The sequence below is a fragment of the Passer montanus genome, unplaced genomic scaffold (genome assembly GCF_014805655.1).
Source record: "Passer montanus isolate IOZ18808 unplaced genomic scaffold, ASM1480565v1 scaffold225, whole genome shotgun sequence".
NCBI classification, from domain to species: Eukaryota; Metazoa; Chordata; class Aves; order Passeriformes; family Passeridae; genus Passer; species Passer montanus.
The window spans coordinates 224,077-240,532 of NW_024366871.1; the positions used below are offsets into that span (position 1 = coordinate 224,077).

Genomic DNA, 16,456 nt, shown 5'->3' on the forward strand with positions numbered 1-16,456 from the left:
TGCACAGCCCTGGAAAGCCCAATCCCAAGCAATATTTGCATGGAAAAGCAGCTGAGGGTGCTGAATATCCCACATCTGTGGGGTGGCCATCCCCCATTGTGTCCAGAGCAGTGTCCTTGCCAGCATGGACTGCAGCAGGAATCCTCTGCCCAAGGTTTGGCCAAAAATGACTTTTGGGAGCCTTGGATGAGGCAGCAGCTGTTTAGTGGAGGTGGAGGATGTCCCTGTGAGGTGCATTCTGTCAGGAATTGATCAGTTTTTATCAGGGAATTGATCCAGTTTGATCAGGGAAATGCTCCTGTGGGCAGAGCAGTGCCCTGGAGGGGCAGCTCCATCCCGTGGGGTGGCTGAGCCCTGTGGGAAGGGCTCGTGGTACTGGGCAGGACAAATCCCAATGTCCTGGTTGTGCCTGGGGTCCCTTCCCTGGGCACAGGTAAGATTTGGGGTGGGACCAGCCCAGGCAGGTCCAGGGAAGTCTCTTCCTGCTGTGGGTTCCTGGCATTTGGAGTCATGGAGTGATGGAATGGTTTGGTGGGAAGGGACCTCCAAGCCCATCTCATCCCACCCCTGGGGCACCTCCAGCCCAACTCTAATCCCAACCCTGGTGCCATTCCTGCCTCTGACTGAGAGGGTTGAGCTGCTGCACCTCCAGCCAAGAGCCAGAGCTGGGCTCAGAGCCCAGGCTGATCCATCACCACGATCCCAACCTGAAGAACATCACTGATCCATCACCATGACCTCAACCTGGAGAACATCCCTGATCCATCACCATGATCCCAAGCTGGAGAACATCTCTGATCCATAACCATGATCCCAGCTGAGAACATCACTGATCCATCTCCATGACCTCAACCTGGAGAACATCACTGATCCATCACCTTGACCCCAACCTGGAGAACATCACTGATCCATCTCCATGATCCCAACCTGGAGAACATCACTGATCCATCTCCATGATCCCAACCTGGAGAACGTCTCTGATCCATCACCATGATCCCAACCTGGAGAACATCACTGATCCATCACCACGATCCCAACCTGGAGAACATCACTGATCCATCACCACGATCCCAAGCTGGAGAGCATCACTGATCCATAACCATGATCCCAAGCTGGAGAACATCACTGATCCATCTCCATGATCGCAAGCTGGAGAACATCACTGATCCATAACCACGATCCCAAGCTGGAGAACCTTCCAGGACAGGAGCTTTAGAAATAACTGAGGGCCTTGAGGGAGTTTCCTGAGAGGGCCTTGGGGGAGCAGAGCAGTCTCAGCTCCAGGGGTTCTTCAGCAATTCTAGACCTTGGCCAGGTCCTGCTGAGCTCCAGGGGTTCTTCAGCAGCTCCAGACCTTGGCCAGATCCTGCCGAGCTCCAGAGGTTCTTTAGCAGCTCCAGACCTTGGCCAGGAATGGTGTGGCCAGCAGGAGCAGGGAGGTCACTCTGCCCCTGCAGTGGGCACTGGTGGGATCACACCTCGAGTGCTGTGCTCATCTCTGGCCCCGCAGTTTGGGAAGGATGTTGAAGACCTGGAGAGTGTCCAGAGGAGGCAACGAGGCTGGAGAGGGGCTGGGAACACAAACCCTGTGAGGAACCACTGAGGAACCCTCTGAGGAACCTCTGAGGGAGCTGGGGGTGCTCAGCCTGGAGAAAAGGAGACTCAGGGGTGACCTTATCACCCTCTACACCCCCCTGAAAGGTGGCTGTGCTCAGCTGGGCTGGGCTCTTTCTCCAGGCACTGACAGAACCAGAGCACACAGCCTCCAGCTGCACCAGGGAAGTTCAGTCTGGATCTCAGGAAAAAGGTTTTTCCAGCAAGGTGATGAAGTTCTGGAATGCTCTGCCCGGGGAGGTGCTGCAGTCCCCATCCCTGGGGGTGTTTAACAAAGCCTGGATGTGGCACTGGGGGCCAGGGCTGAGCTGAGCTCTTGGGGCTGGGCTGGACTCGATGGGCTTGGAGGTCTCTCCCAACCTGGGGATTGTGGGAATTTGGGAATTCTGTGCCAATGAGCAGAATCTGGTTCCTGGGGCTGGTTTTAGGCAGCTGCTGCACTCCAGGTCAGCAGGGGCAGCCCAGGTGCAGAACACAGAGTGGGAGAGCAGAATCAGAAAATGTTGGGGGATTGTGGGCACAGGGGCAGCAGAGACCCAGCAAGGGCTGCAGTCCTCCCATTATCCCATTATCCCATTGTCCCATTGTCCCATTATCCCATTATCCCATCATCCCATCCCAGAAGAACACGTTCCACCTCCAGAATAAACCTTTTCCCAGCCTCCGTGGGGCTGATGGTGAGCAGAGCCTGCTGTGAGCCCAGGAGAGCACCCCGAGCTCTTTCCCTCGGGCTCAGGCAGGTCCAGCACGGCCCCAGCAGCTTTGGGTTCATCTGAGTTCTGGGGGAGCAGCTGGGCTTGCTTTCATGTCCTTTTGGGGCTGGTTTGGTGGGGTTTTAAATTTGGGGTCCCTATGTCCAGTTTGAGGTTTCTCTATCCAGTTTGGGATTCCTGTGTCCAGTTTGGGGTTTTGTGTCCAGTTTGAGGTTTCTCTATCCAGTTTGAGATTCCTGTGTCCACTTGGGCTTCTGTGTCCAGTTTGGAGGTTCCTGTGTCCAGTTTGTGATTCCTGTGTCCAGTTTGAGGTCCCTATGTCCAGTTTGAGGTTTTTCTGTCCAGTTTGGGATTCCTGTGTCCATTTTGGGGTTTTGTGTCCAGTTTGAGGTTCCTGTGTCCAGTTTGTGATTCCTGTGTCCAGTTTGGAGGTTCCTGTGTCCCGTTTGGGGTTCTGTGTCTAGTTTGAGGTTCTGTGTCCAGCTCGGGATTCCTGTGTCCAGTTTGGGATTCCTGTGTCCAGTTTGGATGTTCGTGTGTCCAGTTTGAGGTTCTGTGTCCAATTTGGAGGTTCCCGTGTCCTGTTTGAGGTTCTGTGTCCAGTTTGGGATTCCTGTGTCCAGTTTGAGGTTCCTGTTTCCAGATTGGATGTTCATGTGTCCAGTTTGAGGTTCTGTGTCTAGTTTGAGGTTCCTGTGTCCAGTTTGGGGTTCTGTGTCCAGTTTGGAGGTCCTGTGTCCACTTTGGATGTTCATGTGTCCATTTTGGAGTTCTGTGTCCCGTCTGAGGTTCTGTGTCCATTGGGGTTCCCTGTGTCCAGTTTGTTGTCCCTGTGTCCTGTTTGAGGTTCTGTGTCCAGTTAAGGGTCCCTGTGTCCAGTTAAGGGTCCCTGTGTCCAGTTAAGGGTCCCTGTGTCCAGTTAAGGGTCCCTGTGTCCAGTTAAGGGTCCCTGTGTCCAGTTAAGGGTCCCTGTGTCCAGTTAAGGGTCCCTGTGTCCAGTTAAGGGTCCCTGTGTCCAGTTAAGGGTCCCTGTGTCCAGTTAAGGGTCCCTGTGTCCAGTTAAGGGTCCCTGTGTCCAGTTAAGGGTCCCTGTGTCCAGTTAAGGGTCCCTGTGTCCAGTTAAGGGTCCCTGTGTCCAGTTAAGGGTCCCTGTGTCCAGTTAAGGGTCCCTGTGTCCAGTTAAGGGTCCCTGTGTCCAGTTAAGGGTCCCTGTGTCCAGTTTGGGATTCCTGTGTCCAGTTTGAGGTCCCTGTGTCCCTTTGGATGTTCTTGTGTCCATTTTGGGGTTCTGTATCCAGTTTGGTGTCCCTGTGTCCAGTTTGGTGTCCCTGTGTCCAGTTTGGGGTTCTATATCCAGTTTGAGGTCCCTGTTTCCAGATTGGATGTTCATATGTCCAGTTTGGGGTTCTGTGTCTAGTTTGAGGTCCCTGTGTCCAGTTAGGGGTCCCTGTTTCCAGTTTGGGGTCCGTGTGTCCAGTTTGAGGTTCTGTGTCCAGTTCTGGATGTTCATGTGTCCAGTTCGGGGTTCTGTGTCTGGTTTGGGGTCCCTGTGTCCAGTTTGGGGTCCCTCTGTCCCTCCCTGGGGACACAGCTCACCTGCTGGGCTGCCTGGGCTGGCTCCTGCCTGCAGCAGGACGGGTTAAAACCAAACCAACCAAACCCCTCCAGCCCTGGTGGGAAGAGGGATCTGGCTGGGATTGGGGAGCTCCCCCTTCGCGGGGGAACTGCACACTTGGTTCCCATGTGCTGCCCCACAACCCTTGTTCCAGCAGAACTCGGGTTCTTTTTTGGGGAAAAAACCCCAACAGAACTTTGCATCCTTCTGGAGCGCATCCTCAGCTCACCCCAAAGCTGCTCCGAGCCTCCCCCAGAGCTGGGGCCGCTTTGGGGTTTGTCAGAGGAACCTTCCCTGCGGGGTTTTTGTTTGCTTTTTGCCAGGATTGCAGCATCCCTGCACTGCTTCCCCTATTGCTGATTGTGCCAGCTTTTTTGCATTCCCTTGGGAACAGGGGCGGGATCTGGGCTCCTGCCCGGGGGCTGTGGGGCTGCCCGGGGGCTGTGGGGCTGCCTGGGGGCTGTGGGGTTGGATCAGGGCTGTGGGGTTGGATCAGGGCTGTGGGATCAGATTTGGGCTGTGGGGTTGGATCTGGGCTGTGGGGTCGGATCTGGGCTGTGGGGTTGGATTTGGGCTGTGGGGCTGCATTTGGGCTGTGGGGCTGCATTTGGGCTGTGGGGGTGGATCTGTGGGGTTGGATGTGGGCTCCCTGCCCACTGTGAGGTCGGATCTGGGCCCCCACCTGTGCTCTGTGGGGCTGGATTTCGGTTCCCTGCACTGTGGGGTCGGATCTGGGCTGTGGAGGTCAGATCTGGGCTACGGGGTCAGATCCGGGGTATGGGATCGGGTCTGGGCTGTGGGGTCAGATCTGAGCTGTGGGGTTGGATCTGGGCTCCCGGCACTGTGGGGTCAGATCTGGTCTGTGGGGTCAGATCTGGTCTGTATAGGGTCAGATTTGGGCTGTGGGGTCGGATCTGGGCCCTATGCCCATGCTTTGTGGGGCTGGATCTGGGGTCCCTGCACTGTGGGGTCAGATCTGGGCTGTGGGGTCGGATCAGGGCTGTGGGATCGGATCTTGTCTGTGGGGTCGGATCTGGGCTGTGGGATCGGATCTGGGCTGTGGGGTCGGATCTGGGCTATGGGATCGGATCCGGGCTGTGGGGTCGGATCTGGGCTGTGGGGTCGGATCTGGGCTCCCGGCCCTGCGGCGCTGCCCGGGCGCTGGGGTCCCTCGGGGACACTCTCGGGGTCTCTTGCAGCGGCACGTCCCCCCTGGCCTGCCTGAATGCCATGCTGCACACCAACTCCCGGGGCGAGGAGGGCATCTTCTACAAGGTGCCGGGCAGGATGGGCGTCTACACCCTCAAGGTGAGTGCCAGCCCTGGGGCACGGCTGGGAAAGGGAAAGGGGAGGGTGAGTGCCAGCCCTGGGGCACGGCTGGAACACGGGGGGGGGAGTGCCAGCCCTGGGGCACGGCTGGGAAAGGGAAAGGGGAGGGTGAGTGCCAGCCCTGGGGCACAGCTGGGAAAGGGAAAGGGGAGGGTGAGTGCCAGCCCTGGGGCACGGCTGGGAAAGGGGAGGGTGAGTGCCAGCCCTGGGGCACGGCTGGGAAAGGGGAGGGTCGGGGTCCCAGGGCTGGAAAACCCCAGTGGGATCTGTTGGATTGAGGGTTTTGTGATTCAGAGGTGGGGTGAAAGAAAAATGAAATGAATAGTAAATGAAAATGAAATTAAATGAAATAAAATAGTAAATGAAAATAAAATAAAATAAAATGGTAAATTAAATTAAAATAGAATGGTAAATTAAATTAAAATTTAAAAATTAAATAAAATAAAATAGTAAATGGAAATAAAACAAAATAAAATTAAATTAAATTTAAAAAGTAAATCAAAATGAAATAAAATAGTAAATGCAAATGAAATAAAATAAAATAGTAAATGGAAATAAAATAAAATAAAATAAAATAAAATATAGTAAATGTAAATGAAATAAAATAGCAAATGAAAATAAAATAAAATAGTAAATGAAAATAAAATTAAATAAAATAGTTAATTAAAATAAAATAAAATACTAAATGGAAATAAAATAAAATAAAAATAAAAAATAGGAAATGAAAATGAAATAAAATAAAATAGTAGATGAAATGAAATAAAATAAAATTAATGAAATGAAATAAATTAAAATGAAAAATAAATATATTAAATGAAAAATTAAAATAAAATTAAATATATGAAATAAAATAAATTATAATAAAATGAAATAAAATAAAGTGAAATATATGAAATCATATAAATGAAATTAAAATAAAAGTTTTAAAACACCTCTGAGTTACCCCATCTCTAAATCAGAAAAACCCCATATCCAACAGGATGGAATCCAAGCTGTGTCCAGTCCCCTCCTGGTCCCCAGCCCTTCCCTGGACACGTGCAGGGATGGGCACTCCAGGCCCCCCTGGGCATGGGGGAATTCCTGCTGGTGCCCAGGTAGTGCAGGGTAATCCCAGAGGGGACCTGTGCCACCCTGGCAGCAGGGACAGCCCCTCCCTCCTGGGCTGTGGGTGCAGTTTGCTGATGGGAACTGCTGTCCCACAGGTGAAGGAGTAATTAAAGTGTTAATGAAGCAATGAACTCCAGCCCTGAGGGGGTGACTTCACTGCTCTGAGCTCCTGCCTAGAGACAGGAAATCACCTTGTGCTCAGTGTCAGTCAGAGAGGGAATGATGGGGAATGTCTTTAAAAAAGCTTATTTTAAATACTAGAAGGAAGCTGGCTCACACCAGCTCACACCATTCCTGATTTGGGGTGGATTTATCTCCGGAGCCCCCCCAGTTGCCACCCCTGCCATGGCAGGGACACTGCCACTGTCCCAGCTGCTCCCAGCCCTGTCCAGCCTGGCCTTGGCACTGCCAGGGATCCAGGGGCAGCCCCAGCTGTGCCAGGCCTGCCCACCCTGCCAGGGAGCAGTCCCTCATTCCCAACATCCCATCCATCCCTTCCTCTGGCAGTGGGATCCCTTTATTCCCACCCCTCCATGAGCTGGTGATGAGGGATGGGGAACCTGGGGAAGGGCACTTTGGGAGGTGACAGAGTTTGGGGACAGAGTTCAGGACGTGTCCCCTGCACTCAGTGTTTGCAGGGCCCCACAGAAGACTTGGGGACATTAAAAGGGATCTGGGCTGTGGGGTCGGGTCTGGGCACTGAACAAACCCCTCTGGCAGTGGGATCCCTTTATTCCCACCCCTCCATGAATTTGTGATCAGGGATGGGGAGTCTGGGGGAGGGCACTTTGGGAGGTGACAGAGTTCAGGGACAGAGCTCAGGACGTGTCCCCTGCACTCAGTGTTTGCAGGGCCCCACAGAAGGCTTTGGGACATTAAAGGGGCCATACTCAGTGAGCAAAGCCCTCTGGCTGTGGGGTTTTGGCCCGGGGTGACCCTGCTGGGCTCTGTGGTGTCCCCTGGCAGAAGGACATCCCCGACGGGCTGAAGGAGCTGTCGGAGGGCTCGGAGGAGAGCAGTGATGGCCACTCCGACTCGCAGAGCTCGGAGCACAGCAGCTCCAGCAGCGACGGCTGCGCCGCCAAGGACAGGAGGAAGAGCAGGTGGAAAAGGAAAGGTGAGTCCTGCCTGGGGAGAGGGTTTCACCTGGGTCCTGGCTGGGAACACAGCACATCTCTGGCCTCTGAGTGAGCCCAGCCCAGCTGGGCTGCTGCAGGTGGGCAGGGAGGGGGACAGGGAGCTGAGTGCTGGTGTTTGAAAAGCCAGGTGACTGCTCAGGAAGGCAGTAGCGTCCCCTCAAATGGACAATGTAAACCACTTTCATGCCTGTGTTTGCTGAGCTTCTGGAGGTTCGTCTATGCAGCACTGGCTTGCCCTGTGCTTACTCAAACCCTACCTCCTCTTCTAGTCCCTACAGAAAGAAACATCTGGCACAATAATGGCTTCTCCCTCAGTTCAGTCACACCCTCTTCCCCCTCAGCCCACACTCCCAAGGTCTCTACACACACACCTCAACATGGTGTGACTGCATGAGTAGGGTTGAACACATTGCCTGAGTGTGTGGCCACCACCACAATCGTGGTTTAATACAATCAGTTCTTGATGAGCAGGAAGATGTGAGGCAGGTACTCAGAAAATCTGTTGACGAAAGGTCCTTGAACCACGTGTTCAGAAACTTAAGCAGTGTCTACCATCATAAATTTACAAATTATTATAAATGTGAAATTAAGGGCTTGCTTTATCTTGCTCTCAAGCAACGATATGGGAATAGGAATAACAGTTTTTTGTTAGGGAAGAAAATAAAAATAAAATAAAAAATGCAGTCATACAAAACAGCCCTGACAGAGTCAGAACACTCTCTGACACTGTTGTAGTTGAGATGGAGACAATACAAAGCAGCACACTCAATTTTAAGAAGGCTTCAAACTGTTTTTATTGCAGCATGCAGTGTTTTTTATACATTCTTACAAAGCTCATCAGTTTATACTTTACTCATTGGTGACGAGAGACAAACAGAGTGCTCATTGGAACAGAGAATTGCAGGTTTCTCTTACTTATCCTTCTTCCTTTCTTGGTTTCTGTGTCAGTGACCTTGGTAGGAAATTCTTTCAGGGGTAAACATGGATCCTCTTACCAAACTTCTCTCACAGAAGTGGCTGTAAAACCTCTTCCACGTGACAGCCTGTGGGTCAGGGTGGTGGCACAGCCCCATCCCATGGTGGCTCAGCCCTCCTGCAGTTCCCTGTGCCCTGTGCTGGGCAGTGGCACTGGCTGGGCTTTGGGACAGAGCCTGGCACCTTTGGCAGCTCTGTTGCTCTGGAGCAGGAGTGTTTGGGCAGCTGGCAGTGTCTGTGTCACACAGCAGTGGTGGCACCAGCTCCGTGTAAATCCTGTGTCCAGTGGGACTTGGTTGTCATGAATGCTCTGAATTTGGTTGAATTTCCTGTCCTGTGTGAAGTAGAAGCTTGATGTATAAACTACATTCTATAAATATACAGAGTGTGGGGACATGGGGAGTCCTCAGAACCATTGCTGGGGGTTGCAGGATCTGCTCTGAGTGACCCAAAACATCCAGGTGGGATCAGGCTCTGCTGCCAGGGAACAGGGACAGCACAAGGGGAAATGGCCTCAGGCTGGGCCAGGGCAGGCTCAGCGTGGGCACCAGGAGGAATTTGCCCATGGAAAGGGTGGAAGAGGCTTCCCAGGGAGGTTTGGAGTGCCCATCCCTGCAGGTGTCACCTGGATGTGGCACTGAGTGCCCTGGGCTGGGGACAAGGTGGGCAGGGAGGGCTTTTCCAGCCTCAGGGATCCTGGAATTCTGGCATTCCTGCTGCACTGGCTGCTCAGAGCAGCTTTGCCCCTCAGCAGCAGCAGCAGAGTCCTGAGCTGCAGTGACCCTCCCAGCCCATCCTTCCCCTCTGAAGGACTCTGAGCAATAACAACTCAGTTTTTATTTGAACTACTTCCCCCATTCCGTGTGTGCAGTGATTCCCCGTTGTTCCTGACCAGAATTCTCTGAGCTCTGAGGAGCCCTCCTGAAGAGCTGCAGATTTCAGCTGGGTTCCTTGGCAAGGGTTTCCTTCCAGTCAGATCTGCTTGTGTTTCCATCCTTTGTGGGAAATGAAACCTTTCAAGGTGAAGGACAGCAATTCATGCCCCACACATCCACAAGCTGGGCACACTCCCTGTGCCCTCTGCGTTTGTCACCTCCCAGCACAGGAGTTCAGAGAGCCATGGAATGGCTTGGGAGGGACCTCAGAGCCCCCCCAGTGCCACCCCTGCCATGGCAGGGACACTGCCACTGTCCCAGGTTCTCCCAGCCTGGCCTTGGGCACTGCCAGGGATCCAGGGGCAGCCATCTATATCTATATTTATATTTATATATATATTTATATTTATATTTATATTTTAGGATATTCATTATTTATAATTATATTTATATATTATAATAACATTCATTATTTATATGTATATTTACAGTTTATTTTAATTTATCTTTAAGTTATCTTTTATAGTTATATTTTACATATATAAAAATATATTATTTTTTAATGTTATTTACAATTGAAATATATGTTTACAGTTTTGTTATTTCTATTTACAATTTTACATGTACACTCCCACTCACAGTGCATTATTTCTGTCTGTATTTACAATTTATATTTATATTTATATATTATAATATCATTCAATATTTATAGTTATAGTTATAGTTTAGTTATAGTTTAGTTATATTTATATATATATTTACATTTATATTTATAATAGAATTCATTATTTATATTTATATTTACTTTTGTATTTACATTTATATTTATGTTTATATTTATATTCATATTTACAGTTTATTTTAATTCAGTTCTATTTTATAGCTATATTTTATATACCTATAAAATACATAATATATTATAATATAATTCATTATTTATATCTATATTTATATTTATATCTATATTTATATTTATATCTATATTTATATCTATATTTATATCTATATTTATATTTATATGTTATAATAGCATTCATTGTTTATTTTTATTTTTATATATTATAATATCATTAATTATTTCTATTTCTATTTACAGTTTATATTTATATTTACAGTTTATTTCCATTCAGTTCTATTCTACAGCAATACTTTACATCTCTATAAGATCCATTTCTTTCCCATGCAGCCCACCCTGGCAGTTTGTCATTCCCATTTGCACCCCCCTCACAGTGCATTATTCTGTTTCCTGCCCCAGTGCCGTCCCGGCTGGCCCCCGCGGGCTCCCCGCAGCCCGGCTGCCCCTCGCCCTCCATCCCGGCCAAGGGCCTCTCCTCCTCGCAGAAGCACAGCAAGAAGGCCCTCAAGCAGGTCAGTGCCTCAGTTTCCCCGGAGTGCCCCTGCAGGGCTGGGATCCCACCCTTCCCTCTCTCCCGCAGGAATCTCTGCTCTTCTGTTCCTCGCCTTTCCCCTAAAATTACAGTTTTCCCCTAAAATAGCACGTTTAAATCATGCTTTTGGAATTAGAGTTTGAGAGAGAGGGTAAAATGGGATTTTTTCCCCCATCCTGGGATGAGATCTTGTAGTTTCCTTGGAAATGGGGTTGGTAAATTCAGCCTTTGGGGGGAAACACAGGGAATTCATCCCATGGGATGAGATCTCGTAGCTTCCTGGGAAATGGGGTTGGTAAATTCAGCCTTTGGGGGGAAACACAGGGAATTCATCCCATGGGATGAGATCTCGTAGCTTCCCAGGAAATGGGGTTGGTAAATTCAGCTTTTGGGGGAAAATGCAGGGAATTCATCCCCTGGTGGGCAAAAATTCCCTCCTAGGGAATTCCATATCCACATGGAGGGCAGGAGGGCAGGAATTCATTCCATGGACAGGAAAAGGAAGAGGGGCAGGAATTCCATAGACAGAGAGTCTGGAAAAAGAGGAAGGAAGGAGGGCAGGAATTACAGAGAGGGAAAAGAGGAAGGAGAGCAGGAATTCCATGGGCAGAGAGTCTGGAGGAGGAGGAAGGAGAGCAGGAATTCCATGGACAGAGTCTGAAGGAGGAGGAGGAAGGAGGGCATGAACTCCATGGACAGAGGGTCTGGAAGTGAAGGAAGGAGAGCAGGAACTCCATGATGAGGAATTCCAGCTGAATTTTTCCCCCAGTGTGGGGTTCTCAGGTGTTCCCCCAGCTGCACTGCTCAGGGCCCAGGATGCTGAGGAAAGAAATGCTTTATCTGGCATCTCAGTCTCAAAATTGGGAAATCCCAAATCTCAAAAATCGAAAACTATCAGAAATCTCAAAAATCTCAACACTAAAAATAGTTCAAAGTTCAAAATTGCAAAATCTCAAAATTCAGGATCTCAGTATTTTGGTCTCAAATCAGTCTCAAAAACCCAGCTGGCATTCCATGATGCCAAGGAGCTGCTGGCTCCGGGCTGGGATTCTGATTCCCTGTGGGGTGCAGATCTGGGGGGGCAAGGGGGAAACCTGAGCTCTGGGGAGATCCTGGAGCCCCTGGCAGGGCCTGGAGGGGCTCCAGGAGAGCTGCAGAGGGACTGGGGACAAGGCTGGAGGGACAGGAGCCAGGGAATGGCTGCCAGTGCCAGAGGGCAGGGCTGGGTGGGGATTGGGAATGAGGAATTGTTCCCTGGCAGGGTGGGCAGGGCTGGCACAGCTGGGGCTGCCCCTGGATCCCTGGCAGTGCCCAAGGCCAGGCTGGACACTGGGACACACTGGGGCAGTGGCAGTGTCCTTGTCCATGACAGGGACTTATAAAAAGTAGCTAAAAATAGGAAATTGGGGTGGTGGGAAGGAGGGGCAGGGCTGGGAAACACCACCCTGAGGGTGAAAATGGAATTAGAGGAGGTGCCATGTCCTTCATCCTCTCTGTGCCCTGGGTTACTGCTGGGCTCAGCCCTCCCCTCGCCAGGAATTCCAGCATTCCCAGAGGGAAGAGGGACTGGATTTCTCAGGGAGAACCTGTAGGAATCAGAAAAACAGAAACGTCCACAGATAGCAAGGAATTTAATTTAAAACCTTAAAAAAACTTAATATAAAATTAAATTAAAATGAAAATTAAATCATTTATGTAAAATATAGTACACAGACATTAAGTAAAAAAATAATAAACTTATGTTTTTGTAGTTGTAAGTAAGAATATACTTTAAATATTCTTACTTATTCTTAATTAAATATAAAATAAATAAGAAACTCCATTAAATAAGATAGAAGTTTATAATGCAGGGGTATGGCTCTATAAAGTAAACATTTAGAAATTATATAAGTGCAGGATATTATATGCACTATATATTGTATATATACTTATATATGAAGAAATGCATATAAGACAAAAACCCATTAAATAAAAATATCCACAATTCAGGAAAAGCAATGAAAAATAATACGTTTAAAAAACAAAATAAACCTCATAGCAACTGTCTATTAAGTTAAAAAAAATTATATATTACCTTATAACAAAGAACTTGTAACTACTCTTAAGCTCTAACCAACCACTCACTCGTCTAAAATCTCCCAAGCTCTGAAACTGATATTTATCTGAACAATAAATTGTTTTTAACCCCAGCATGGGGGTGTGGATGGTTCCAGAATGAGGATTTGGTTCTCCCAGCCCAGAGCTCAGCCTGTGTCACTTCTGGGCCAGCTGCAGCCCTGGTGCTTTCCCTGAGCCCCTCTGGGAGCCCCTTCCCAGGGCAGCACAAGGGGCAGTGCCAGGAGCTGCCAGCGGGGTGTTTGTGTTCATCGGTGCCCCCGTGCCCCTGGGAGGGGTGGGGCTGCATGTGGGCTTCCTGATCCTGATCCCAGCCCTGATCCCAGCCCTGATCCCAGCCCTGATCCCAATCCCAGCCCTGATCCCAGTCCTGATCCCAGCCCTGATCCTGATCCCAGTCCTGATCCCAGCCCTGATCCCAATCCTGATCCCAGTCCCAATCCTGATCCCAGCCCTGATCCCAGTCCTGATCCCAGTCCTGATCCCAGCCCTGATCCCAGCCCCAATCCTGATCCCAGCCCTGATCCCAGCCCTGATCCCAGCCCCAATCCTGATCCTGATCCCAGCCCTGATCCCAGCCCCAATCCTGATCCTGATCCCAGCCCTGATCCCAGCCCCCCGGTCCCGGTCCGGATCCCAGTCCCGATCCCAATCCTGATCCCAGCCCTGATCCCAATCCTGATCCCAGTCCTGATCCCAATCCTGATCCCAGTCCTGATCCCAGTCCCAATCCCAATCCTGATCCCAGTCCCGATCCCAGTCCCGATCCCAGTTCTGATCCTGATGCCAATCCCATGTGTGCTGATACCTGTGCTGTGTCCCCAGGCTGTGGGGTGGCTGATCCTGTGCCCTGTGGGGTGGCTGATCCCTGATCCCTATGCTCTGGGGTGGCTGATCCCGTGCCCTGTGTCCTGTGGGGTGGCTGATCCCATGCCCTGTGCTGTGCCCTGTGGTGGCTGATCCCATGCCCTTGTCCCCCAGGCTGTGGCGTGGCTGATCCCTGATCCCTGTGCCTCTGGGGTGACTGATCCCTGTGCCTTGTGGGATGGCTGATCCTGTGCCCTGTACCCTCTGGGGTGGCTGATCCCTGATCCCTGTGTCCCCCAGGCTGTGGGGTGGCTGATCCTGTGCCCTGATCCCTGTGGGGTGGCTGATCCTGTGCCGTGCCCTGTGGGGTGGCTGATCCCATGCCCTGGGGCCTGTGGTGGCTGATCCCTGTGCCCTATGGGGTGGCTGATCCCATGCCCTGTGTCCTGTGAGGTGGCTGATCCCTGTGTTCTGTGGTGGCTGATCCCTGTGCCTGTGGGGTGGCAGATCCTGTGCCCTGATCCCTCTGTGGTGCTGATCCCGTGCCCTGTGGTGCTGATCCCTCTGTGGTGCTGATCCCATGCCCTGTGCCCTGTGGTGGGTGGCTGATCCCGTGCCCTCATCCCTGTGGGGTGGCTGATCCCTGTACTCTCTGTGGTGGCTGATCCTGTGCCGTGCCCTGTGGGGTGGCTGATCCCATGCCCTGGGGCCTGTGGTGGCTGATCCCTGTGCCCTATGGGGTGGCTGATCCCATGCCCTGTGTCCTGTGAGGTGGCTGATCCCTGTGTTCTGTGGTGGCTGATCCCTGTGTCCCCCAGGCTGTGGGGTGGCTGATCCTGTGCCCTGATCCCTGTGGGGTGGCTGATCCTGTGCCGTGCCCTGTGGGGTGGCTGATCCCATGCCCTGGGGCCTGTGGTGGCTGATCCCTGTGCCCTATGGGGTGGCTGATCCCATGCCCTGTGTCCTGTGAGGTGGCTGATCCCTGTGTTCTGTGGTGGCTGATCCCTGTGCCTGTGGGGTGGCAGATCCTGTGCCCTGATCCCTCTGTGGTGCTGATCCCGTGCCCTGTGGTGCTGACCCCGTGCCCTGTGGTGGCTGACCCCGTGCCCTGTGCCCTGATCCCTCTGTGGTGCTGATCCCGTGCCCTGTGGTGCTGATCCCTCTGTGGTGCTGATCCCATGCCCTGTGCCCTGTGGTGGCTGTTCCCATGCCCTGTGCCCTGATCCCTCTGTGGTGCTGATCCCGTGCCCTGTGGTGCTGACCCCGTGCCCTGTGGTGCTGACCCCGTGCCCCGTGTCCCTGCAGGCCCTGAAGCAGCAGCAGCAGAAGCAGCAGCAGCAGCAGCAGCAGTGCCGGGCGGGCATGGCGCCGGGCATGGCGCTGCCCTCCAGCCAGCACGTCCTGCTCAAGGCCAAGGCCACGCCGGGGAGGTCAGGTACGTGAGGGCACCTGCCGGGGGGTGAGGGGACACTGCTCCTCCTGCAGCTTCTGGGGGCTCTGCAGCCTGCAGCTCCTGCCTCAGGGCTGGGGCACCCTCAGGGCTTGGCGCACCATCATCTGCCTCAGGGCTGGGGCTCCATCATCTGCCTCAGGGCTGGGGCTCCATCATCTGCCTCAGGGCTGGGGCTCCATCATCTGCCTCAGGGCTGGGGCTCCATCATCTGCCTCAGGGCTGGGGCTCCATCATCTGCCTCAGGGCTGGGGCTCCATCATCTGCCTCAGGGCTGGGGCTCCATCATCTGCCTCAGGGCTGGGGCTCCATCATCTGCCTCAGGGCTGGGGCTCCATCATCTGCCTCAGGGCTGGGGCTCCATCATCTGCCTCAGGGCTGGGGCTCCATCATCTGCCTCAGGGCTGGGGCTCCATCATCTGCCTCAGGGCTGGGGCACCCTCAGCTCCTGCCTCAGGGCTGGGGCTCCATCTCCTGCCTCAGGGCTTTTGGCTGTGAGGGAGGCAGCTGCTAAGGACAGACCTTGGAGAGACCTTGGAGAGATCTGGAATGGATCTTGGAAGGATCTTGGGTGGATCTTGGATAGCTCTGCCTGTAAGGATAGACCTTGGAGAGACCTGAGATGGATCTTGGAGGGATCTTGGATGATCTTGGATAGCTCTGACTGTAAGAACAGACCTTGGATGATCTTGGATGGGTTTTGGAGGGATCTTGGATGGATCTTAGATAGCTCTGGCTGTAAGGACAGACCTTGGAGAGACCTTGGATGGATTTTGGAGGGATCTTGGATAGCTCTGACTGTAAGAACAGACCTTGGATGATCTTGGATGGGTTTTGGAGGGATCTTGGATGGATCTCAGATAGCTCTGGCTGTGTCTTTGGCTGCTCCCAGTGCTCAGTGATGTTCCCAGTCACCTCCACCCCATGCAGGGGCCTTCTCCTGGTGGTTCTGTCTGGGGATTTCTCCCAATGTTTATATTTGGGAGTTTCTCCTGGTGTTGCTGTTCTGGGATTTCTCCTGGTATTTTTATTTGGGAGTTTCTCCTGGTATTTATGTTTGTGGATTTCTCCCAGTGTTGATGTTGTGGGATTTCTCCTGGTATTTATATGTGGGAGTTTCTCCTGGTGTTCCTGTTGGGGATTTCTCCTGGTGTTGATGTTCTGGGATTTCTCCTGGTGTTTCTGTTTGGGAGTTTCTCCTGGTATTTATATGTGGGAGTTTCTCCTGGTGTTCCTGTTGGGGATTTCTCCTGGTGTTTCTGTTTGGGAGTTTCTCCTGATATTTATATTTGGGAGTTTCCCTGGTACCGATGTTTTCCCGAGTGCCTC

The 16,456-nt window shown here is 51.7% G+C and overlaps 1 protein-coding gene across 3 annotated transcripts in view; it reads left to right on the forward strand.

The window, feature by feature from the left end:
* ASXL2 (ASXL transcriptional regulator 2) overlaps nucleotides 1-16,456 on the forward strand; it is a 73,556-nt gene that overhangs the window by 41,276 nt on the left and 15,824 nt on the right. For all 3 annotated transcript variants that reach the window (XM_039710206.1, XM_039710207.1, XM_039710208.1), the window contains 4 exons: nucleotides 5,142-5,250; nucleotides 7,345-7,495; nucleotides 10,623-10,735; nucleotides 14,983-15,112. In XM_039710206.1, the coding sequence (XP_039566140.1) occupies nucleotides 5,142-5,250; nucleotides 7,345-7,495; nucleotides 10,623-10,735; nucleotides 14,983-15,112 (503 nt within the window). The remainder of the gene's footprint in view (nucleotides 1-5,141; nucleotides 5,251-7,344; nucleotides 7,496-10,622; nucleotides 10,736-14,982; nucleotides 15,113-16,456) is intronic.